Raw genomic sequence first — 24,763 nt, forward strand, 5'->3', positions numbered from 1 at the left:
AATTCGTTAATAATCCACTCCATTTGGATTTCAGTGTTCTTGTCAATCTAGTGAATCTCATGTGGTTAAGTTTAGGATTTATACCTAGATTACTTCCCCAAGGCCTTGGCTTTCATTTCAATTTACTCATCAAATGGATAGTAATAGTGAGTTTTACAGTTCTATAAAAGGGGAACATGTTTTTTTTCTTCCCGCATCATATGCAAAGAAAATTGGCTTTTGAAGTCTCTCTCATTCTTTTTTTTTTAAAGCTTAATCGATGTTTTTAATATTTAAATAAATAATAATGGCGGTTGTTTATTATCTAGCTATGATGTTAATGGGTCGTACTAAAAATGGAAAAAGTGCAACTGAAAATAATATTCTTGAAAAAGAAGCATTCACGTTAAGAAAAAATTTATCCGACATTACAAAAACTTCCACCTTGGAGAGATGTGTTTGGAATGATGGTCAAGTAATTCATGTCATCGACACTCCCGATAAGAAGTTGCTAGTTAAGGCTTTGCTTGATAGCGATTATTTAGGTTCCTTTTAATAACTATTTCGGCTGGGTTTGATAATTATTTGATTTTTAATTTTTAATTTTTGAAAATTGTGTTTTTTTAATAAATTTCTTATCATAGTTTTCCTATTTTTATGTAGAGTAGTTGAATTCGTAGCTAAATTCTAAAATTAAAACAAGGTTTTAAAATTTTTTTATTTGATTTCTTAATATATTGGTAGAAAGGAGCATCTTAATTTTCATAAGCAAAAAAAATCAACAATCAAATAGTCATCGAAAGTGGCCTTAGTTTTTTTTTTTTAATTTTTTGTTTTTCTAAAATTAAACTTATAAGCACTACTTGCACCTATTGTTTTCTATGTTTTGTTGTATTCATTTTAGAAGTATTTTTAAAATCAAAGCCATTGTAGAGGGAAAAAAATGAAAATTTTGAATTTTGTTTTTGCTTTTGAAAATTAATTTGCTAAGAATTCTATTATTTACCTTGGAAACATAAAAATCACGAGTAAGAAATTAAGAGAAAACAAGCACAATTTTAAAGAAACAAAATGGTTATTAAAGAAAAACTAGGAGAAAACAAACATAGTTTCAGAAATAGAATGATTACCAAATAAGATGTTAGTTTTTATATATTGATTTTTGAGAATTAAGCTTATAAAGACTATCACTACTCATGATTTTCTTGTTTTGGTTTCTATTTATTAGGAGGATTTTCAAAATCTTCAAAACTTGGTTGTGTTTTTGGAATGATGGCAAATTATCGGTATATTGTAGTCTTTTACTCATATTTTGGCACATCGTTATATAATATATTATTTTAATTCATATGTCTTACACAAATTCTTAAATGTTTTTCTATAACAAAACAATGAATAAAGTAGTATGAAAGAACTTTCATATATATTGTAGAACAAATTTTTTTCTCATATTATTGCAGTACTAGATATTTTCCTGAATTAGACTAAAAATTCAAATATTTGTTAATTAGGAAAAACAAAAACTATGACAAAGAAATTATAAGAAAGTAAGTACAATTTGAAAAAACTAAATGGTTATCAAATGAGAGTCTAATCAATTAAACTTGATTATAAGTCTATACACATGTGTAAGAATTGATGCATAAAAGATTTTCAAGGATAATCTTTGATAAAAACTGTATAATTTGATTCACTTAGGACATTTTATAAGTTTAATGGATTAAATTATAAGTATTAGCCTATATTATAACTTAATTGATTATAATAATTCAACCATTAATCCAATAACAATATATATGTATATATATCAAACTACTCGGAAAGAATCAATGAAAATGAGTGATTACCTTAGAACAATGAAAAACATGCTGATAACTTAGAGCATACTGGCAACCCGATTCCACTTCGGTCACTGGTATCACAAGTTTTGATAGGATTAGATGAAGAGTACAACCCTATTGTAGCCACGATTCAAGGAAGAGTAGAAACAAAGTGGGCTGATCTGCATTCGAAGTTGCTAAGCTTTGAGAAATGACTTGAACTACAGAACACCAGCAAGGCAGCCTCTTTAGCAATCCTAACACTCACAATGGAAACAAGCAGCAGAACAACCCTAACACTCGACCTCCTTTTCAAAACAATGGACAAAGGGGAAATGGGCGTGGTCGAGGCAGGGGTCGATGGAGTGGTGCCAATAACAACAGACCCACTTGCCAAATCTGCTTCAAACAAGGCCACACTACGCTCACTTGTTACAAACTACTCAACAGAAACTTCACTCCTAATCAAAATATACCACAGAACAACAGAAGTCAAGCTCCAAGGTAGATGTTTGATAACCAACACTTACCACTCAATCGAGCCCTGATGGTAGCCTAAACCAATCCCTTCTTGGCCACTTCTGAGTCTGTTGCAGATCCCATATGGTATATGGATAGTGGGGCTTCCAATCACGTTACTAGTGATCCAAACAGCATGACTTACTCATCTGAATATGGAGGTACTGAAAAAGTGACAGTAGGTAATGGAAGTACTCTTCCTATTTCTCATATTGGTTCTTGTTCCTTAGTGACAAACAATGGTTTGGTTAACTTGGAAAATGTTTTATGTGTACATGAAATAGCTAAGAATCTAGTTAGTGTTTCAAAATTAGCTAAGGATAATAAGATGGTTATTGAATTTCATGATGATTGCTGTTTTGTTAAGGATATCCATACGGAAAGTGGTGCCGAATGGGGAACTCAATGAAGGACTATATAGGTTGAAGACAACGAGAGTCGCTGGCAGTCTAGTGAAATCAAATAGTTCTTGCTTGACAAAGGATGGTAAAACAATGGCTTGCTTTACTGTTACTTAAAGTTGTAGTGTCAATGTAGTTGTGTCCAAGGAAATTTTGCATAGAAGACTTGGACATCCATCTTTAAAAGTTATGAATGATATAGTTAAAAAGTGTAAACTGCCAGTGAAAGTCAATGAAGTTTTTGTTTTCTGTGAAGCATGCAAGTATGGCAAGTCTCATGCTCTTCCCTTTTCAAACTCCTCATCTCATGCATCCTCACCTTTTAATCTAATACATTCTGATTTATGGGGTCCTGCATCAGTAATGTCATTTGATGGTTATCGCTACTATGTTCACTTCCTTGATGACTTTAGTAGATTTCCTTGGATATATCCGTTAAAGTTAAAAAGTGATACCTATGCTACTTTCTCTCACTTTCTTAATATGGTGAAAACTCAGTTTGGAACCACTATAAAAGTTTTTCAATCAGATAATGGAGGAGAATTTAAAAGAATACATCAACTGTGCAATACTCTAGAAGTTAAATCAAGATTGTCTTGCCTATATACATCTGCAGAAAATGGCAAGGCCAAAAGGAAACATAGAAACATTGTTGAAATGGGTTTAACCCTACTAGCTCAAGCGTCAATGCCCTTACGTTTCTGGTGGGATGCCTTCTTGACCTCTACTTTCATCATTAATGGCCTGCCCGTACAAGTTCTAAAAGGAAAGTCACCAATGGAAGTACTTATTCATAAATAGTTGAAATTTTCTAAACTAAGAACTTTTGGATGTGCTTGCTGCCCTTACTTACGACTGTACAACAACCAAAAGTTTCAGTACAAATCAGAAAGATGTGTGTACTTAGGGCCGAGTCCGGTTCACAAAGGCCATAAGTGTCTCACTCAATCGGGAAAGATTATAATATCAAGGCATGTTGAATTTGATGAAAATTTCTTTCCTTTTGTTTCAGGTTTTACAGCTGAATCAGTGTAGCCCCAACCTACTGCTTAGACATCCCTCATCTATCCACCACTACCATGGTATGACCAATCTCCTTACTCTTTACCTTTACCAGTCAGTCCTTCAAATCCTCCATCAATAATAAACCTTCCAATCCCATCTAACAGCCCAAATCAAACCCCTTCCAGGCATATATCAAACTCCTATCTGACTGCTCTTTCCACCCCATCATCATCCAAATCAATATTTTCATCTCCTGTCCAACCACACACCTCCCATCTGCCTCAAATATCATCCTTGCTGCCCATGTTCAGTCCCTCTACCTTTTCCTCTACCAACTGCTCCAATCCATCATCTCCCGATGGCCCAAATTCCTGTACACCGTCTGCACCCCTTGGCCATTCTATGATCACTCGTGCCAAGGCTGGAATACTCAAGCCAAAAATCTGGATGAAAAAGGCCACAACTCGCGATTGCACTCTCACTAAACCTACAAGGATTAATGATGCACTGGCCACTCCGGCTTGGAACAATGCCATGGATTTGGAAGTTCAAGCTCTAGCCAAGAACCATACGTGGGATCTAGTACCAGCTCCTCCTCACAAAAAAATTGTTAGCTGTCGGTGGGTGATAACGGGCAAAAATGCACATTATTACAGCTGCAAAGATATAAAACAATGAAGGATTACGACGGTAAAAATATATAAAATTGCATCCAAAAGCATTAAGTTTAGAACATTGTGATCGCATGCGTCCATCGCATTAAAACAGCTAATTTATGTATTTTGTGCAGGAAAATGCGTTGGCGCAAGGTGAAATTGTGATCCAAGGAAATTAGCGTCCGAACACATAAAAGATTGCGACGCAAGGCTATGCGATCGTTTGCGTTCGCGAAAATCTGCTCAAGAAGGCGGCCACATAGAGCCAGCACATCAAGGCGAAAGCTTAATAAATCACGATGGGACATGAAGCTGATGACAGTCGATTCTGAATTAAGTTGACAAGCCGTTAACGACACACTTTAGCAAGTACACTCAACTTTTCGGTGATAATTATTTGGTGCATCAGACAGAGAATTAATTACATCCCATCAGTGCAATCATTTGAGAGAAAAAGCTCTTCACCCTGAAGCTCTATAAATACGGAAGGCCAACTTCGTTAAAGAAGTTCAGAGAGTTCACCATATAGAAGATAGTTAGCCTTATTCATAGTTTTCTTATACTTAGAAGGTGGAGGCGAGAGAAGAGAGAAGACGCCGAAAGATCATCTTGGTCAGCTCGAGAGAGTGCCAGGGAGCATGAAAAATAGAGAGAAGGCCGACTCTTGCGAAAGCAAGAATATCTTTTGAGTAGAGTAGAGAAAAACAGTGTAAAAGCCTTGGGAAACAAGAAATTGCTATCAGGCTCCTTATCTTATTTCACATTGTCATTCTGTATTTCGATTTCATTTATATAATTGAACCTGCATTTCTACATCTGTTCATTCTCTTTATAATATGCATGAGTAACTAAACTTTCGAATGGGTTGAGAAGTACTTAGCTAACATGACCTAGGATCTTCATTGCATGCGATCATCTTGTCTTATGTTGCGTCCATCACACCTTTAGAGCTACTCGAGAGAGAGTCTAAAGAAAGAACCTAAGACTTGAGAGAGTTAGGTTGGAATCTAGACTTGAGAAAACAAGATTAGATCTGCATAGGTAAGAGATAGAGACTTAGAGATAAGCTTTGTTTGCTAACATGCATCGCATGCACCCTAGAAATAGGATATGGTAGTATGCGGTCGCTTTGTGTATGTGTATGTCATTCATCATCACATAGACAAGAATAGAAGCTTAGACATAAGTCCTATAGACATCATCGCACACATCGCATGCGTTCTAAAACTAGAAGCTATAGCATTTGCATTGAGAAATGACTTGCTGTTGTATGTATGTAGCATGATTGCATAACATGAACACAATCTTAGGAAGTGTTAGTTAAAAATCTTCTCAACCCTGTTCCCTTGCATACTCATTGTACTTTCATATTATTAACTCTTTTCTCAAATCCGCCGCATAGACTATATTACTTTAAAAAACATACCAACCAACACATTGCTTTATTTGTACCGCAAAGAGATCTGAAATCACCATCGCATACTATTTTTTTTAGTCTCTGTAGTTCGACCTTGGGCTTACCAAGCAACTTAGTAGGGTTTATACTTGGATCTTGTTAAGAAAACTTGCATGCACAACGCATATTCCACCATCGCATTCTACACCATTACTTTATCGCATTAACCACACATTAAGTTTTTGGCGCCGTTGCCAGGGACTACGACAGTCCTAACAGTAACTTTTTTAATCTTCTTTGCAGACTCTCCATCTTTGTGCACTTCTTCTCTTTAGGTAAGGGAAGAAGCGGGCGTCGATGAGCGAAGGACAAAAGCCCGAGCTCATTTACGACCCAGAGATTGAGAGAACTTTCCGAAGAAGAAGGAGAAACAACCACCAACGTCAACAAGAAAAAGATCTAAACATGGCGGAGCAACTAGAAAATGGAGCACCAAATGCAAATAATATCATAGAAAACCCCATCCTATTGGCGAACGACCGCAATAGGCCCATCTGGGACTATGTGTCGCCCTACCTCTATGATTTCTCATTAGGAATCATGAGGCCAACTCTTGACGGATTAAGGTTTGAAATGAAATTGGTGATGCTGCATATGATTCAAATTGTCGGACAGCTTGGTGGTAGGCATGGCGAGGATCCGCACACCCACCTCTGAAGTTTTATCGAGATTTGCAATATGTTTGTGTTCCCTAACATCTCCACTGAGGAGGTTTGATTAACATTGTTCCCATTTTCGTTGTGTGACCAGGCACGGAAATGGGATTATTCTTTCGAACCTGGGGAGATTACATCATGGGAATAAGAAGTTGAGAAGTTCATGAAGAAGTACTTCCTCCCAATGAAGAAAGCCAGAAGGAGGAAGTTGATCATCAATTTTGAAGAGGCTATTGACGAATCGCTCAGTGACGCCTGGGCGAGGTTTAAGAGGCTGGTAAGAGATTGCCCGTATAATGGCTTACCAGATTGTTTACAGATGGAAATTTTCTACCACGGATTAAACCCTGTATCGCAGATGGCTGCCAATGCGGCAGCAGCTGGAGGTCTGCTTAATAAGACATACGATGAGGCCAAGAATATACTTGATCAAATTTCTAAAAATCATGAAGACTGGAGAGAAAGCGATCAAAGATTAAGAATCAAAGACAGTGATGCAAATAATGGGGCCATCGCATCCCTTCAAAACCAAATGACTGCGATGATGAATTTGATACAAGGAATCGCAATCAGTAGCCCAGGAACGCATAGTGGGCAAGTTAACGCAATCAACCAAACGGCCGCAAGTTGTGTTACTTGCGGTGAAGGCCATCCAATGGAGAAATGCCCGAGGAACCCACAGTCAGTCTATTTCGTGAAAAATAATCTGTTTTCCAATACGTACAACCCTGGGTGGAGAAACCACCCTAACTTTGCATGGAAAAATCAACAAAAAAATTTTCAATCAGTGGCGCAAAAAGAAGGGCCACAAGGATTTTTCCCGCGAACAAACGGTCAAACGCAAAACCAAGCCAGCAGTTCGCAGGCGCTGCAAACTTCATCTTTGGAGAGTTTGCGGAAGTAATATATTGAAAAGAATGAAACAGTGCTTCAGAACCAAGCGACGTCTATCCGCTATCTGGAAATTCAAATAGGACAGATTGCGGACGAACTCAAGAATATACCGTAGGGGGCATTGCCGAGTTCAACAGAGCTCCTGTGCAACCCAGGGGGCACGGGGAAAGGGCAATGTCAAGTTGTGATGTTGCGAAGCGAAAAGACTGTGGCGGAGGAGAAGAAGGAACCGAGCTGGAATTCTCCTATTACGATGGAACATAGACCCCGTTGACTCAAGAAGAAACAGGAGAAAAGGAGGCGATGGAACCAGAGATTGCGTCCACTTCGAAGTCGAAAGAATGGGGAACCGTGAGAATACAACTGCCACCATTCCTCCAGAGACTCAAAAAGAATAAAAATGATGAGGTACAATATCAACGCTTCATGGATATGTTGAAACAGTTGTATATTAGCATTCCGTTCACTGAAGTGATCAAACAGATGCCCAAGTATACAAAGTTTCTGAAGGATATGGTGACAAAGAAGAGAAGCACTGGTAAGTTCACAACAGTGGTATTGACGCAAAGTTCAAAATCCATAATTCCACCAAAAATGCGTGACCCTGGAAGTTTCACCATACCCTGCTCTATTGGAGGGTTATACATCGGTCAAGTGCTTTGCGATCTCGGGGCCACCATTAACTTGATACCTCTTTCAATTTTCAAGCAGCTGAATGTGGGGCAGCTGGCGCCCACAATGGCGACTCTCCAATTAGCTGATAGATCCTTAGTGCATCCAGAAGGGAAGGTGAAGGATGTCTTAGTTACTATTGATAAATTTATATTACTGGCAGACTTCATCATCCTGGACTATGAAGCGGACAAGGATGTACCCATCATCCTGGGACGACCATTTTTATCCACTGGTCGTGCTCAGATTGATATGTATAAGGAAGAGATCACACTGAGCGTGAATGGGCAGAATCTCAGGTTTGATATTATCCGAGCCATGAAATATCCTAAAGAAGAAGACCTCAATGAATCTGATGATGAACCAAGTTTGAATGAAGAAGAAAAGTTTGAATATGAAAATGAAGATGAGGATGCGACCACATCCATAGTAGCCTGCAATGCGATCACAGAAAAAACAACCAAAGAAGATGAGATGATCGCATCCAAAGAAGACAAGCTGACAGCGAGTGAAGAAAGAAAAACAACAAAGCCATCCTTGGAACAACCACCAACAATAGAGCTGAAGACCCTTCCAAACCACCTGAAGTATGCATTTCTAGGGCAGAATGAAAAGCTACTTGTAATAATTTCCTCTGCACTTAATGAAGATCAAGAGAATACACTGCTGAGCATCCTGAGAAAGTATATAAAAGCAATTGGCTGGATGCTATCAGACATCAGAGAAATCAGCCCCGAATACTACATGCATAGGATTCGTCTCGAGGACAATCAGAAAGGATCAATCGAACATCAACGTAGACTCAAGCCTACGATGAAGGAGGTCATGAAGAAGAAAATAATCAAGTGGTTAGGCGCGGGAATTATCTATCCAATAGCCAACAGCAAGTGGATCAGCCCCGTGCAATGCGTGCCAAAGAAAGGAGGGGTGATGGTAGTCCCTAATGCAAATAATGAACTGATACCAATGAGAACCGTCACTGGATGGCGGATTTGCATGGACTACTGCAAACTAAATGTGGCGACAAAGAATGATCATTTCCCTTTGCCTTTTATCGGCCAGATGCTAGACCACCTAGCTGGAAATGCTTTCTACTGCTTCCTGGATGGATATGCTGGCTATAACCAAATCATGATTGCTCCTAAAGATCAAGAGAAAACCACATTCATCTGTCCGTATGGAAGATTTGCGTTTCGACGTATGCTGTTCGGCCTATGCAACGTGCCGAGCACTTTCTAAAGGTGTATGATGGCTATCTTTTCCTAGTATCTTGAAGATTATGTGAAAATTTTCATGGACGACTTCTCGGTGTATGGGCAAACATACGAAGTCTGTCTCAACAACCTGGAAAAGATACTGAAAAGATATGAAGAGACGAACCTCGTGCTAAACTGGGAGAAATTCCATTTCATGGTAAAGGAAGGTATTGTGCTTAGGCACAGAGTCTCCAAGGATGGGCTGGAGGTGGACAAGGCAAAGATTGAGGCGATTGAAAAGCTTCCACCTCCAGCAAATGTGAAGGCTGTCAGAAGCTTTTTAGAACATGCTGGCTTTTATAGACGTTTTGTGAAAGACTTTTCAAAGATTGCACGACCACTGAGTGCGTTACTGGAGGCAAAAAGAAAGTTTGACTTTGATGACCAATGCCTCAACGCATTCAAAATATTGAAGAACGCATTAACAACCGCACCTGTGTTGATCACACCGGACTGGACACAACCCTTTGAATTGATGTGTGATTCAAGCGGTTATGCGATGGGAGCAGTGCTGGCGTAAAAGAAGAAAATAATGCTACACCCCATCGCATATGCGAGTAAAACCTTGAATCTTGCTCAAACAAATTACACTATCACAGAAAAAGAATTGCTTGCGGTGATATTTGCGTTGGAAAAAATCAGAGCTTATTTGCTGGGAACTAAAGTAATCATTTACACTGACCATTCAACGATAAAATATTTGATGACAAAGAAAGATGCGATGCCAAGATTGATTAGATGGGTTCTCAAGAATCAATATAGAGATCATTGATCGCAAGGGGATGGAGAACCAGGTTGCAGACCATTTATCTAGATTAGAAAATCCAGAAGTTGATCACAACCAGTCAGAGGTGAACGTTACCTTCTCAGACAAGCAACTATTTAAAATTGAAGAATCACCATGGTATACAGACGTGGTCAATTTTCTGGTTTGCGAATAAGTCACTGAGGATTACACAACCCACCAGAAGAGGCGGCTCAGACATGAATGCATTTCATATTATTGGAACAAGCCAAATCTTTATAAAATGGGATCAGACCAGATTTTGCGCCTATGCGTACCAGACGCTGCTCACCAACGCATATTATCACAATGCCATGACTCGCCATATGGAGGACACTTTAGAGACCAACGCACAGCAGCAAAAGTGTTACAAAGTGGGTATTTTTGGCCAACATTATTGTCACACCCCGTCCAAGACTACTCTCTGAGCCTAGGAAAGGACATGACTGCAACAATTATCAACCCTTTTGTTGACATTTACTGCCTAATAACTCTTGCGAAAATAACTCTGATACCAATGAACAAATTCAACAACCAACTGATTAAGTCAAGGAAGCAAATAATAATTGATTAAGTAGGCCCATTTTATTACAACAATGTAACGTTTATACAACTCCAAGACTTAACTATAAAGTTTACAACAACAACTATAAAACCTTCTAGAAGTGTAACTGTGGCATGTGACAGACCTTGACCTTAGCAACACCCTGGAACTTCTCACCTTTCGCTACCTTGGGGGGGGAAGAGACAGACATAAAACATGAAAAACGTGAGTTATAAAGCTCAGTGAGTGGCAACTTTAAATAAACACAAGTTTGGTTTTAGAAATTCATTTTTGGGAATACAATTCCACGATCAACAACAATCACATAGTGTAATCACCCCAACCTGTCAGCTAGACAACCCTATCATGATCATGTATCTTCCCCGATTATTCTCCGTGAATAACCCGCGATGACCAAGTTTGGACACAATCTTATAGTCTGCTGAGTATATTATTAGTTCCTATTAGTCATGCTTGAGTATATTGACAATTCCAGTCAGGTACCTTGACATTTCCAGCCAAACATCCACAAGGCATGCTAACATTATCCTGAGTACAAATCTCATTCCGACACCATGACATACCATTATGACAACAATACGACAACAATCAATTTAGGCAAAACACATTTCCCGATCATGCTAATATTTCAAACATAAGCTATATATATATTCACATATATACATAGAAATTAATCATACAAACAATAGAATAACCACTCACCTTGGTTGGTTAGGAACTTTCCTTTCCCAAGTTCCTTAAGTTTCCTTGGTTCCCTTTTGAACCCTAATTTCCAGATTCAATTATCAGCTTAGATTACTCATAGTTCCAGAACTTATTCTAAGATGCTTCCTTTTGAAAACATGTTCTAAAACGTCTCAGTTGATAATTATCAGCTTAGAATAATTTAGATTCTTAATTAATAAGATTCTCTTTAAGATCACTTATACATCAGTTCTAGTAGTCCATTTTTGTTAATCTAGTAGTTGAACAAACATACATCATGCATAAGATTTTGATATGCATGAGATGATTTTCAAACGTAATCTTAACAAAAGATCTAAATATTTATTCATTTATGACAATTTAGAAGTTTAATTGATACTATTACAATTCTTAGCTGATCGTTTTAGAATGAAATTTGAAGAAGAATGGTAATTAAATTTGATACACTCACACGAACGTTTAGGGGCCAGTTGGGCTCTCAACTTTTCATGGATGGTAGCCCACTTAATGTTTGGGTCTCATTATTATAACTCATGCTCAACTACAATAAAACTGTTTGAAAACCCTCATTACATACTAAAATAATTTGTACCCGAAACACAAACTAATAATCTCGAATAATCTATCAGGGTTTAATTATATTTAATGCTGAATTTTGTTTAAAAGTATTTATTCTGTTGTAAGGAAATTCGTTTCTTTTCTCTTTTTAGAGAAAATTTGTTAATAGTCCACTCCACTTGGATTCCAGTATTCTTGTTGAGCCAATGAATCCCATGTGGTTAAGTTTAGGATTTATACCTAGATTACTTCCCCTTGTCATTGACTTTCATTTCAATTTACTCATTAAACTGACGATAATAATGAGTTTTACATTTCTATAAAAGGGAAACACCATGTTTTTTTTTCCTTACCACAACATATACAAAGTAAATTGGCTTTTGATGTCTCTCTCATTCTTTGTTTTTTTTTAGCTTAATCGATCTGTTTAATATTTAAGTAAATAATAATTGAGGTTGTTCCTTATCTAACTATGGTGTTAATTGGTCGTATTGGAAATGGAACAAGTACAACTGGAAATAGTATTCTTGGAAAAAAAGTGTTCACGTCAAGAAAAAGAACATCCGACATTACAAAAACTTCCACCTTGGAGAGATGTGTTGGGAATGATGGGCAAGTAATTAATGTCACCGACACTCCTAGTAAGAAATTGCTAATTAAGGCTTTCTTTGATAGCTATTATTTAGGTTCCTTTTAATAACTACTTAAACTGGATTTGACAATTATTTGATTTTTAATTTTAAATTTTTGAAAATTATGTTTTTTTTTTAATAAATTTCTTATCATAGTTTTCCTATTTTTAAGTAAAGTAGTTGAATTTGTAGCCAAATTCTAAAATTAAAACAAGTTTTTAAATTTATTTTATTTTATTTTTTAATATATTGGTAGAAAGGAGATAACATAGCAAAGAAATCTGATAGGCCTCTGATGACGAAAATTAGAGGGACGCAATTACACGATGAATGTCTTAAGGCTATGCATTGATACTCATGCATCGGTGGTCATGCGTTGGAATGAAACTATGCATTAACGAATGTATTCGATGACCATGCGTTCCTGTCACAAGTTTTCTTGCGCTCACGCCAAGTATAACGCGAACGCAAGTTTCTCAAGTGATCCGAGGTCGAACTCAGGGACTTGTAACTAAATGCTATGCGGTAATGTGTTTGGGGCGGTTGAATAAAAGAATGATGGAGGGTATAAGCTATAAACTACTCCTACTCCTATCTAACAAACAAAACATTGGAAGTATGAATGAGAGGTAGAGACATGGCAACTGTTGACGCGTAGTAAAATGCATGGAAAATAGATAAAATGTGAGATGTCTTCATCGCAACCCTAAGCTTGACCGCAAAGGCAACCTTAGCCAATGCAAGCTATGCGATCATGCTACACACACTTGTGCCTAATTCTAGGATGCATGCGATGTATATGCGATAGTGCCGAGAAGCCTATGCCTAAACCTCCATAACCCGCTCACGTGCTCTTGCCGCATGAGCGTGATAGCCGCATACCACCATATCCTACTTCTGGACGCATGCAATATCCTATTCGTAGGGTGCATACGCTGTGTAATAGCAAACAGAGCTTATCTCTAAGTTCCTCATTCTTGCTTATGCATTCCAATCCGCTCTCTCGAGTCTTAGATTTGGTTTTTAGACTACTCTCTCAAGTATGCCTAAATGATGAATGATGCGCTCATAAGAAAAGGTAACCGCATAAACTTGGCTGACGTAAAATTATTCCTATCTTTAGTGAATACTTGCTTACATTACTTAATGTGACCAACCACTTACCCTCCTGGGCAGTTAGTTATTGCTGACTTTACTCATAGACAAGCATTGCGTCCACCTATAGACAGGCGTTGCTACAGCTTTACACTAAGCAAATAAGGTTTTCTCATACACTCACACAATGCACACCTTCCGGTGGTTTGCTACATGCTTCATATCTCTAATCCGAATGACTAAGTATGCGATACTCTAATAGTCACACTAAGTGATGCAATGAAGATTAAGGATACTAAGTAATGAAGATGGAGATGGAATCGAAGGAAATATAAAAATGCATTAAACACACAATGTATTAATTTCTTAATAAAAAATGTAATACAATACAATATAAGAAAAGAAGAGAAAATGAAATGACCAGCTGGAAGCAATGTTTTGCTTCCAGTGGATGTGTGTCAAGGCTGCCGGTGGTTCCATGGAAGGGTGGTGGAGTTGACTCTCTCGAGATCTAACTCCGGCGAAGGCTCCAGTCATCACCCGGAATGGATGAAGAAGATGAAGCACTCTCAAGCTTTCTTTTAATGCTTTGGTTTGGATAACAAGGATCCACTCGAAGGTAGGAAACCTTGGATGATCTGAAGTTATGCTCAGCGACTTCTATTTATAGAGCTTGATCGTTGACAGCATTAATGGACCTACTCTAATTTTGACATTCGCGACGTGAGGGTCCTATTCTGAATCTCTGCTGTTAACAACGTGGTAGGTGAAATGTCAACATCATCTTTTGATTTTCCCGAGAGATGTGTTGATGCTTCCATTCCACCAACTTTGCGTTCATCCCTCTATTATGGTTATCATCGTGTAGCCACAATCTTGAAATGACTGCATTCGCTTGATTACCGCAACTTCTACACGATGACCGCAATCGCTTGATGATCGCAACTTCTATGCGATGGACGCATGCGGTTGATTACCGCAACACCCATGCATTGAACGTATGTCACACCCCGCCCCAGACCACCCTCTTAGCCTAGGAAAAGGCGTGACTGTAGCAGTTATCAATCCTTTGGTTGACATTTACTACATAAAACTCTTGCAGAAATAACTCTAATACCAACGTACAAATTGAACAATCAACTGATTAAGTAGGCCCATTTTATTTTACAACAATGTAACGTTTATACAACTCCAAGACTTAACTATAAAGCTTACGAAAAAAACTGTAAAACCTTCCAGAAGTGTAACTGTGGCACGTGGCAGACCTTGACCTTAGCAGCACCCTAGAACTCTTCAACTTTCCGCTACCTGGGAAGAAAAAGAAAAACATTTGGAAAGCATGAGCTATAAAGCCTAGTGAGTGACCAGAAAACTGATTTTTATCAAAAAAATACCCCACACTTGGGTACTTTTGCTCAGATACCTTCTCAACTGTGTTCTTCAGTATCGAGCTACTCAGATACCTTCTCAAATGTCCTTCGGTATCGAGTTTCAAGTAAAACTAATCATACAATGACTTTCTTTAATAAAACTTAGAAAACATGTCTTTATCTGAAAGATCTTTCTTTAGCACATGGTTTCTTAAAACATTTTAAATATTTTAGTCATTCACCTTGATCGTTTAGGAACCCTTCTCTCTAGAAGTTCCTTGGTCACCTTGGGCTCCTTTTTGAACCCTAAAATCCAGATTCAAATTAAAGCTCAGATTACTCATAGTTATAGGCTTTATCTAGAGATACTTTCTTCTACACATATTCTCTACAATGTCTCAGGAATATTACTCTAAAATATTAACTCAGAAATCCTTGTGGTTTGGCCGAAATCTTCAAAATATCAATACTGGCCCAGCTTACCCGACAGCCTAACCCTTCTGTCTTTTTCTCAGCTTCCAGCCCGATTCCTTGGAGCTTATTCTTCAGCATCCCCACAATGAAAACTAGACTATTTTAGCTTTCAGATGGCTTTAGAATCACATCAAACACATAAGTATTCTGGGAGAACTCCTCGTTCCAAGTTGATACTACTTCCTGTCTTTTCTTCCTGACAGCATCTTCGCTCTTGGAACTTCTTGACCAACGCATGGTCTTGCTACCAACGCATGGTCTCCTCCCAATACACTATTCTTTATGTCTTTTGAAGAGAATTTGAGTTTTCATCTAAAGTTCTTGGCTCTATTTATAGGCGTCTAAGATTGCTCCATGGCTGACACCTCCTACTTGGCCGCATGACCAAGTGTCTCTTCCTTACACCATCAACGCAATCTTGCATCAGCGCAACCCAAGGTGTCTTCTTCTCCTTTCACCAACGCATAGCCCTCATCCTTTACATGTCTTCTTATGCATCCACCTAATTTGCTTAAGGTTTAAGGCTTCCTCCCAAGAAGACACATGGTTTGTTGACGTTTTCGATATGATCTTATCCTTTATATGCGTCCACCTCTTGGATGTTCAATGCATAGTCCATACTCAATGCATAGCCTATAATCAACACATAGCAAGCTAATTCACTACCATCGCAATCCAACTTAGCTATCACAAGAGCTAGCCATCACCAACGCATAGTGTGGCCACTCATCCTCGATGCATGGCTCACTAGGTACCATCGCAAGGCTTGCTTGGCATGGGCGCATGGTGCTTGGCATAGGCGCTGGCCACCGATGCATGGTCGTGCTGCATAGGCGATGGTCGCTCGACGCATTGGCTTGCTCGGCCGCATGGGCGCATGGCAAGGCGTTCGACGCATTGCAGGGGTGTTCGTTGCACAGCCGCTCGACAGGGTGCTTCGATGCATGGATGTGCGCTTGGCATGACCACTCGACGCATGGGCNACCAACGCATAGCCCTCATCCTTTACATGTCTTCTTATGCATCCACCTAATTTGCTTAAGGTTTAAGGCTTCCTCCCAAGAAGACACATGGTTTGTTGACGTTTTCGATATGATCTTATCCTTTATATGCGTCCACCTCTTGGATGTTCAATGCATAGTCCATACTCAATGCATAGCCTATAATCAACACATAGCAAGCTAATTCACTACCATCGCAATCCAACTTAGCTATCACAAGAGCTAGCCATCACCAACGCATAGTGTGGCCACTCATCCTCGATGCATGGCTCACTAGGTACCATCGCAAGGCTTGCTTGGCATGACCACTCGACGCATGGGCGTTGCCATCGACGCATTTTACGCTCGGCCGCTCAACACATAGGCGCTTCCATCGACGCATCGCTTGGCACGACAGCTTGGCCTATTTTGATGCATGGCTGGGCAGTTTGGCCAAGGCTGCTCACGCATGGCTGGGCATTTGGCAGCGCTTGGCCTGCTCGACGCAAGGGCTGTGCGCTGTGCATGAGCGCTTGATGCATGCCACATGCCTTACCCGCGTCCTCTCCCACCCTTGTGCCATCCAACCTTTTAGCGCATCACTTCCATTTTCCTTCCTTCGTCAACGCATCCAACACATCCAATGCATCCATCATCCAACACATCCAACGCATCCATCATCCAATGCATCCATCCAGCCTAATGCGTTGGTCTAACCTCTAAAGTATGTGTCACTCCCACTTCAACTTCTACCTTGGCCTAAATATCTCCAAGATCTTATGGCCAATGCATGACAATGTCTAGTCCAACACTTAGTCAATTTTTCATCAATTAAAACATAACTCAAACTACTCAAGGAAAATCTATTCAACACCTAGAAATTTTCTTCCCTATAGGATTTAACTTTTACTTAGTTAATTTCCTTAACCACCTACTTAAGTAGAAAAAATGAAAATCCAGGTTTCACAACGTATGCGTTCGCATTTGCGATGGAGAATTTCTCCGCTTGCGGTCATCTATACGATAGCCCGGCTTCCATGTCTACGTTCGATTCCTACGTTAGCTACAGAAATAGACAATTGAACGCATAATAACGCTAGTGGGTTAGCCGAGATTCTTAATGCTGAATGACGCAAACTCATTTTCTCATGAATTTCTAACATAATTGCCGCTATTCTGCTTAATAGCCCTCATAATTCTAAATAAAAGGCCTGAGATGACGTGCAGAGCCTCCAATTATGTTGCAATAGCAAAAAAAGAAAAAATAGACGAGATAAGGGGAAGACAACGATTGAATCGGTTAAGGACTACTTTCAATTCTGTTGGGAGAAGTTGAGGTTTAAAAAGAAGAAAGAAACCAAAGGAGAGGGTAATAAAGTTTGAATATCTGGAGTGAGAAAGGGCTTGAGAGTGGGAGTTCGGATGTCTCTATCGTGTAGAATCTGTCGTAGTGTGCCACTCATCGTCTACCTCTTCTACTAAACAATCGAGTAGCAGAGCCCAACGATCGTATAACATTTGGTAGTCGATCGTATATTATTCGGTACTTTCTTGTAAGCGATCATGTAGTATCTTGTAAGCGATGACAGGGTGTTTTGTAAGCGATCGTCTAGTATTATTGTCGCATTGAGAGATTGCCAACCATAGAGGAGAATTTGACGTCGTTAGCGAAGGGCATTGAGAGATTGGGATTGCAGGCAGAGAAATATCAATAAATGCTCATTTCTTATGTTACGGAAATGGCCAAGGGAAAGACAAAGGTGACGGAAGAGGCAGAAGGATCAAACACCCAAAATGTGTGTGGAACAAATAGCTCAGTGAAAAGCAGCTGGTGAAGATGTGATTTGCGACTGAAGTAAATTGAAGAAAGCAGAAATGTCGGTGTTCAGCAGAAATGATTCAGATGCGCGGTTATTCAGAGCAGACCGCTATTTTCAAATTTATAAGTTGACTGAATCTGAGAAGATGCCGTGGCGGTTATAAGTTTTGAGGGTGCCACATTAGACTGGTACCAGTCGAAGAAAGGCAGAGAGTCATTTAAAGATTGGGAAGACTTAAAGAAAAAGATGTTAGTGCGATTCTGATCTTTAAGAGAGGGATTGATCTATGGGAAATTCTTGGCTATTAAACAAGAAACAAGTATGAAGGCATGTCGAAATTTGTTTGATAAGTTAGTAGCGTCGTTGCCTCATCTGCCGAATGAACGTTTAGAGGAGACATTCATGAACGGTTTGGCGTCGTGGATAAAGGCTGAAGTTGAGTGCTGCGATCCCACTGGGTTAGCGTAAATGATGTCGTTTGCACAACATGTTGAAGATAGATAAAATACGCAGGTCGAAGCGGGACGAGCGCGAACATACAGAGGTAAGATCCAAAATTCGAACTCTTCGAAATTCAATATAGAAAATGTGAGAAAGACAGTAGGCAGAAGTGAAACGAAAGAGGGAGGGAAGACAGAAGAGTCATTTCGATGAGAACCATCACGTTGCAAGGAACATCAAATAATGATAACCAGAGAGAAATTCCGGCGAGAAGATTAACAAATGCTGAATTTCAGTCGAAGAGAGAAAAAGTATTTTGTTTCCGGTGTGACGAAAAGTATATTGTTGGGCATCGGTGCAAAGGGCGAGAGTTGAGAGAACTGAGATTAATTGTAGTGCAGGCGTCCGGTGAGGAATGGTTGTATGAAGACGATGAAGTAAGGGAAGAGCCGTTAGAATTGAATATGTTGACATTGAGTGAGGAAATATCGCCTATTGCTGAACTTTCTGTGAACTTCGTTAGGGGATTGACGAAACCTCGAACAATGAAGATCACAGGGGAAATCAAAGGAGAATCAGTGGTGATATTGGTAGATTTTGGAGCCATGAATAACTTCATATTAGAGAGTCTAGCAAATCGTCTGCAGTTGAACGTCACAGAACGACCAATTATGAAGTAGTTTTGGGATCAAGAACCGTAGTGCAAGGTAAGAGAGTAAGCAAAAATGTGGAAATGAGGCTGGGTGATTGGAGAGTGTGTGATAGTTTCCTGCCGTTGGAGCTAGGGAATGTTGATGTGATTTTAGTGATGCAATGGCTACACTCTTTGGGAAAAATAGAGGTAGATTGGCGGAACCTAACAATGGCATTTGTTCATGAGGGTCGGAAGATTACTCTGCAAGGGAATCCAAATATGGCAAAGGCCGGGGTTAGTATGAAATGTACAATGAAAACATAGGATGCTGCCCTGCGAGTACTTAAGGAGCATTTGAGGGTGGCTCAAGAGAGAATGAAGAAGACTGTAAAAAAGGTGGTTGGACAGCCAAAACTTCACCTTGAGGACAAGGTAAAGGTCGAGGGGGGAGGTAATGATAGGCCTACAATTATGTTGCAATATAAAAAAGGAAAAAAATAGAGGAGATAAGGGGAAGATAGGAGTTGAATTGGTTAAGGACTACTTTTGATTCTGTTGAGAGAAGTTGAGGTTTAAAAAGAAGAAAAAACCCAAAGGAGAGGGTAGTAAAGTTTGAATATCTGAAGTGAGGAAGGAGAGCTCTCGAGAGTGGGAGTTCGGAAGTCTCTATCATATAGAATCTGTCGTAGTGTGCCACTCATTGTCTACCTCTTCTACTAAGCGATCGAGTAGCAGAGCCCAACGATNTACCTCTTCTACTAAGCGATCGAGTAGCAGAGCCCAATGATCGTGTAGCATTTGATAGGTGATCGTATAGTATTTAGTAAGCGATCGTATAATTTCTTGTAAGCGATCGTGTAGTACCTTGTAAGCGATGGCGGGGTGTTTTGTAAGCGATCGTCTAATATTACTCAGTGATCGTGTAGAAACTGTAAACGATCATATAGAGTTTGAAAATGATCGTTTAGAATTTGATAAGCGATCGACTAGTCTTTGTTTGACTCATATCGTTTAATGAAGAATTCATTTATCATTTAGTTGCTAGTCTGGGAGATTGTGGCAACTCGTTACGATAATAAAGTCTTTTAAAGACCAGCGTTCTAACAAAATCTAACATCTTAATTTTCATAAGCAAAAAAAAAAAAAAAAAAAAAAACAATCAAATAGTCCTGAAAGTGGCCTTAGTTTTTATTTTTATTTATTTTTTTGTTTTTTAGTATTAAGCTTATAAGCACTACTTGCATCTATTGTTTTCTATGTTTTGTTGTATTCATTTTAGAAATATTTTCAAAATCAAAGCCATTGAAGGAGAAAAAAAAATACTAGTTTTGAAAATTTTGTTTTTGCTTTTAAAAATTAATTTGCTAAGAATTTTACTATTTACCTAGGAAATATAAAAATCACGGGTAAGAAATCAAGAGATAACAAGCATAATTCTAAAGAAACAAAATGGTTATCATACAAAAACTAGGAGAAAACAAACACAGTTTAAAAAATAGAATGATTACCAAACAAGATTTTAATTTTTGTTTATTGGTTTTTGAGAATTAAGCTTATAAAGACTATCACTATTCATGATTTTCTTGTTTTATTTTCTACTTATTAGGAGTGTTTTCAAAATCAAGCAAAGTTTTGAAAGAAAAGAAAATAGTTTTTCAAAACTTGGTTGTGTTTTTGGAATGATGGAAAATTATGAGTATATTGTAGTATATACTTCTTTCACTCATATTTTGACACATCACTAAATAATATATTATTTTAATTCATATGTCTCACACAAATTCTAAATGTTTTTCTATACAAAACCATGAATAAAGTATAGTATGAAAGAACTTTCATATATATCGTAGAACAATTTTTTTTCTCATATTATTGCAATACTAGATATTTTCCTGAATTAGACTAAGAATTCAAATATTTGTTAGTTAGGAAAAATGAAAACTATGAAAAATAAGTTATAAGAAAATACGTATAATTTGCAAAAACTAAATGGTTATCAAATGAGAGTCTAATCAATTAAACTTGATTATAAGTCTATACACATGTGTAAGAATTGATGCATAAAAGATTTTCAAGAATAATCTTGATAAAATGGTATAAATTGATTCACTTAGGACATTTTATAAGTTTAATGGATTAAATTATAAGTATTAGCGTATATTATAACTTAATTGATTATAATAATTCAACCATTAATCCAATAACAAGAAATCTATATATATATATATATCAATCTAATTTGAAGTTGATCTCTCATCGTGCAACAAATTATGAAAGTATATAGGAATATTCGATTTATCCAGTGGAACAAGATCCATCGCAAGAGAAATAATGAAGTACAAGGAAAGTAAGTGAAGGAATTCATGTAGCTATTTTAGTTTTTTCAATTAGAAACCGATTCACTCAAGAAAAAGAAGCCATCACTAAAACCCTACAAAATACATTTGAAACCAAAATTGTGGATTACACCATTGTAATCTTAACCGGAGGTGACGAGTTCGACAAAGACGACGACATAGAAGATTATTTGAGCCATGAATGTCCTGTGGCTCTGAAGGACATTCTAGCTGCCTGCAAGAACATGTGTGATTTTTTACAACAAAACTAAGAGTGAAGCAAAGAAGGATGAACAAGTGAATGAGCTTTTGGATTTAGTGAAGGAAATTATTGACCAAAATGGAGGACAGCCCTATAAACCTCCTTTGGTTTCTAATAAAAAGCTTGAGAAGGAATTTGATGAAGTAAAAAAAAAAGCTTGAACAGTCTTGCACACAAGACTTTTATTCAGACCTCAAGCTTGAAGAACACTTAATGAGGTAGACCCCACATCCTTAATTTGTCACATCTTGTATCAATAAGGTCAATTTCCATCAAATTAGACTATAGATAAATATTTTTGCTGGTTCACTCAAGGAGCAATCTAAAAGTCTTTGTAAATTCACCAATTGCAGTAATATAGTGTTTTAGACAAATTTAAATTTGATTTACTACAAAAATTCATGGTTGAATAAGTTCGTTAAAATTGAACTCTCAAATTTTTACAAAAATGTAGATTTAATATTGTTTTTCTTTGAAATTTAATTTTCAATTTGTATCATATATATGTTTTTGTAATTTATTGAAACTAAAGCATGGAGAGAGTACTTTAAACGAGTTTTCAAATGAAACTTATTATAGGGTAAAAATTGTAATGTTTTTTCAAGGTAAAAATTACTTCCCCTATTTATTTAATGATTTATTTTTTTCAAAAATATATGTATATGGAACTATTGTATTGAGTTGAAAATAAATAACATAGTCATTCTTTTTTATAATATGCGGGATGTGGAGATCAAATCTCTGACTTCAAAATTAATTGTACAATACTTGATGTCAGTTGAACTATACTCATTTTGACATATAAAGTACAATTAAAAATAAGATGATTTAAACTACATATCTCTCGTTTCCAGTACACTCGTAGGGCAAATGTGTGATGCTTGGTTTGGCACATAGTCATTTTGTTTCTTATAACTTTAATTTGTAAATTGTATTTTCTTAAATTTGAACTTGTCAAATATCAACCGAAAAATATACCATCGTGAATTATTTAATTTGTTGATAGGTTTATTAATTTTGTAATTATTTAGGTCCCATTGGTAACTATTTAATTTTTTGTTTTTTTTTTTGAAAATTAAGTCTATTTCATATACATTTCTTACAATGATTTGCATCTTTATTAAGTATAATGGTTGAATTCTTAGTCAAATTTCAAAAACAAAAACAACTTTTTTTGTTCTCAAAATGTGACTTTGTTTTTTAAACTATTGATGAAAAGTAGACAATAATAGAAGAAATTTGGAGGTGAAAGTAGTGTCTATAAACTTAATTTTTAAAAATGAAAACAAAAAACAAAATAGTTACCAAACGAGACTTTTGTTAATAATATTCTTTAATTTTGTAATTTTTGTTTCAATTTCTTTTCAAAATCTTTGTATGATAAGTTTTTTTCTTTAAAAAAACATTAACTTTAAGAAAATAAACTAAATTCAATTTAAGACTCTAATTTTGACATAAAATTAGTATGTGCTCAAGGTAAACAACACATATCAACAACAATTGAAAGAAGAAAGAGAAGCGCGACGTCGAGTAGAAGAGAGAACACAACAGAAACAATATAATAATGAAACTCAAAAATTCAATGAATTGCTACATATTTCACTTGGAAGGCCAGGGCCCGTCGTGGTTTTGGAAAATTCTGAACATTTTAATCTAATTCAACGCATAATTAGAAGTCTAAGATGTCTAATTAGATTGTCATCCCAAATACGTTATAATTAATATGATTGTATGTATGCATTATATGTGTAATTTAAATGTAATTAAACATTGAATAAGGCATTTACCACCTATGATGTGTCTGTGTGTATCGTAATGTTTAATAATTGTATTTCAAATAATTATCATGGGACTCAATTTGAATCATGAGTGAGTTATGAACTCTTACGCATAAGGTTCATCCTTTAATTTGTATGGGTGAGAGTGACCTTAGTTTTTGACTCGATAAGCCTACCATCTTGGGGACGATATCGAGTGGGAAGCTAGTAACATAAGTCACAAGACGAAATTTACTTCTTCCTTGTTTTAGGGTAAGTAGATAGGTTGTTGTCTTAAGTGCTAACTTTGGGACTTGAACAATGAGCTCTCACCATCTCACTAGTCTAAGGAAGATTTTGTTTATGGTTGGATCATAAATAGATTGTTCGGATCAGTGGTACTTAAGAAGCAAGAAGTAACTACAAGGGTAGAATCGTAATTTGAACCAATTGTAGTAATCGTAATTTGAACCAATTGTAGTAACGAACAACCTGTGAAATATTGACTTATAAGAAATGGTTAAAAAATCAATGGACATATAAATAGTGTACAGTTCATAAGAGTGTAACAATGCGTTGATGAAGGAATGCACACGTTGGTAGCAAGACCTTGCATTGGTCTAGAGGTTCCAAGAGGAGGAGATGCTGACAGACAATGAGGTCTGGAAGTAGCATCAACTTGGGACGAGAAGTTCTCCTGGATTACTCGTGCGTTTGGAGTAATTCCAAAGTCAATGAAAAGCTGAGGGAGTCAAGTTTTCAGGATAGGTTGGAGAGTCACGAAAAGACAGAATGGTTGAGCTCTCGGGTAAGCTTGGGCCAGTCTTGATGATATGAGGATTCCTACCAAACTACGAGGAGTTATAAACTAATATTTTAAGGTAAACTTCCTGAGACAATTTAAAACATGTTTACAAAAGGAAGTATCTTAAAATAAGGTATGGAACTATGTGTAATCTAAACTTGTAATTGAATATGGAATTTAGGGTTAAAAAGGAAAACCGAGGAAACCTAAGGAACTTCGAAGAGGAAAGTT

At 37.4% G+C, this 24,763-nt stretch overlaps 1 protein-coding gene and 1 pseudogene across 1 annotated transcript; both read left to right on the top strand.

Annotated features, from left to right (window-relative positions):
- The first annotated feature begins 7,689 nt into the window (after positions 1 to 7,689).
- LOC120090738 lies at positions 7,690 to 9,297 on the top strand. Its single transcript, XM_039048452.1, has 3 exons — positions 7,690 to 8,175; positions 8,305 to 8,425; positions 8,708 to 9,297. Exons 1-3 carry the CDS (start codon positions 7,690 to 7,692, stop codon positions 9,295 to 9,297), a joined length of 1,197 nt encoding a protein of 398 aa, XP_038904380.1.
- Positions 9,298 to 10,096: 799 nt separating this feature from the next.
- On the top strand, positions 10,097 to 23,692 carry LOC120090739 (annotated as a pseudogene).
- Positions 23,693 to 24,763: the final 1,071 nt, after the last annotated feature.

Source organism: Benincasa hispida, chromosome 11, assembly GCF_009727055.1.
Source record: "Benincasa hispida cultivar B227 chromosome 11, ASM972705v1, whole genome shotgun sequence".
NCBI lineage: Eukaryota > Viridiplantae > Streptophyta > Magnoliopsida > Cucurbitales > Cucurbitaceae > Benincasa > Benincasa hispida.

Bases quoted from the DNA above. Each gene is read 5' to 3' on its own strand.
- LOC120090738 (XM_039048452.1), top strand. From the start codon at position 7,690: ATGGAACCAGAGATTGCGTCCACTTCGAAGTCGAAAGAATGGGGAACC. The intron at 8,176-8,304 runs GTGAAGGATGTC...GGTCGTGCTCAG, and splicing joins TAGTGCATCCAGAAGGGAAG to ATTGATATGTATAAGGAAGA. The intron at 8,426-8,707 runs GTTTGAATGAAG...CACTTAATGAAG, and splicing joins TGAATCTGATGATGAACCAA to ATCAAGAGAATACACTGCTG.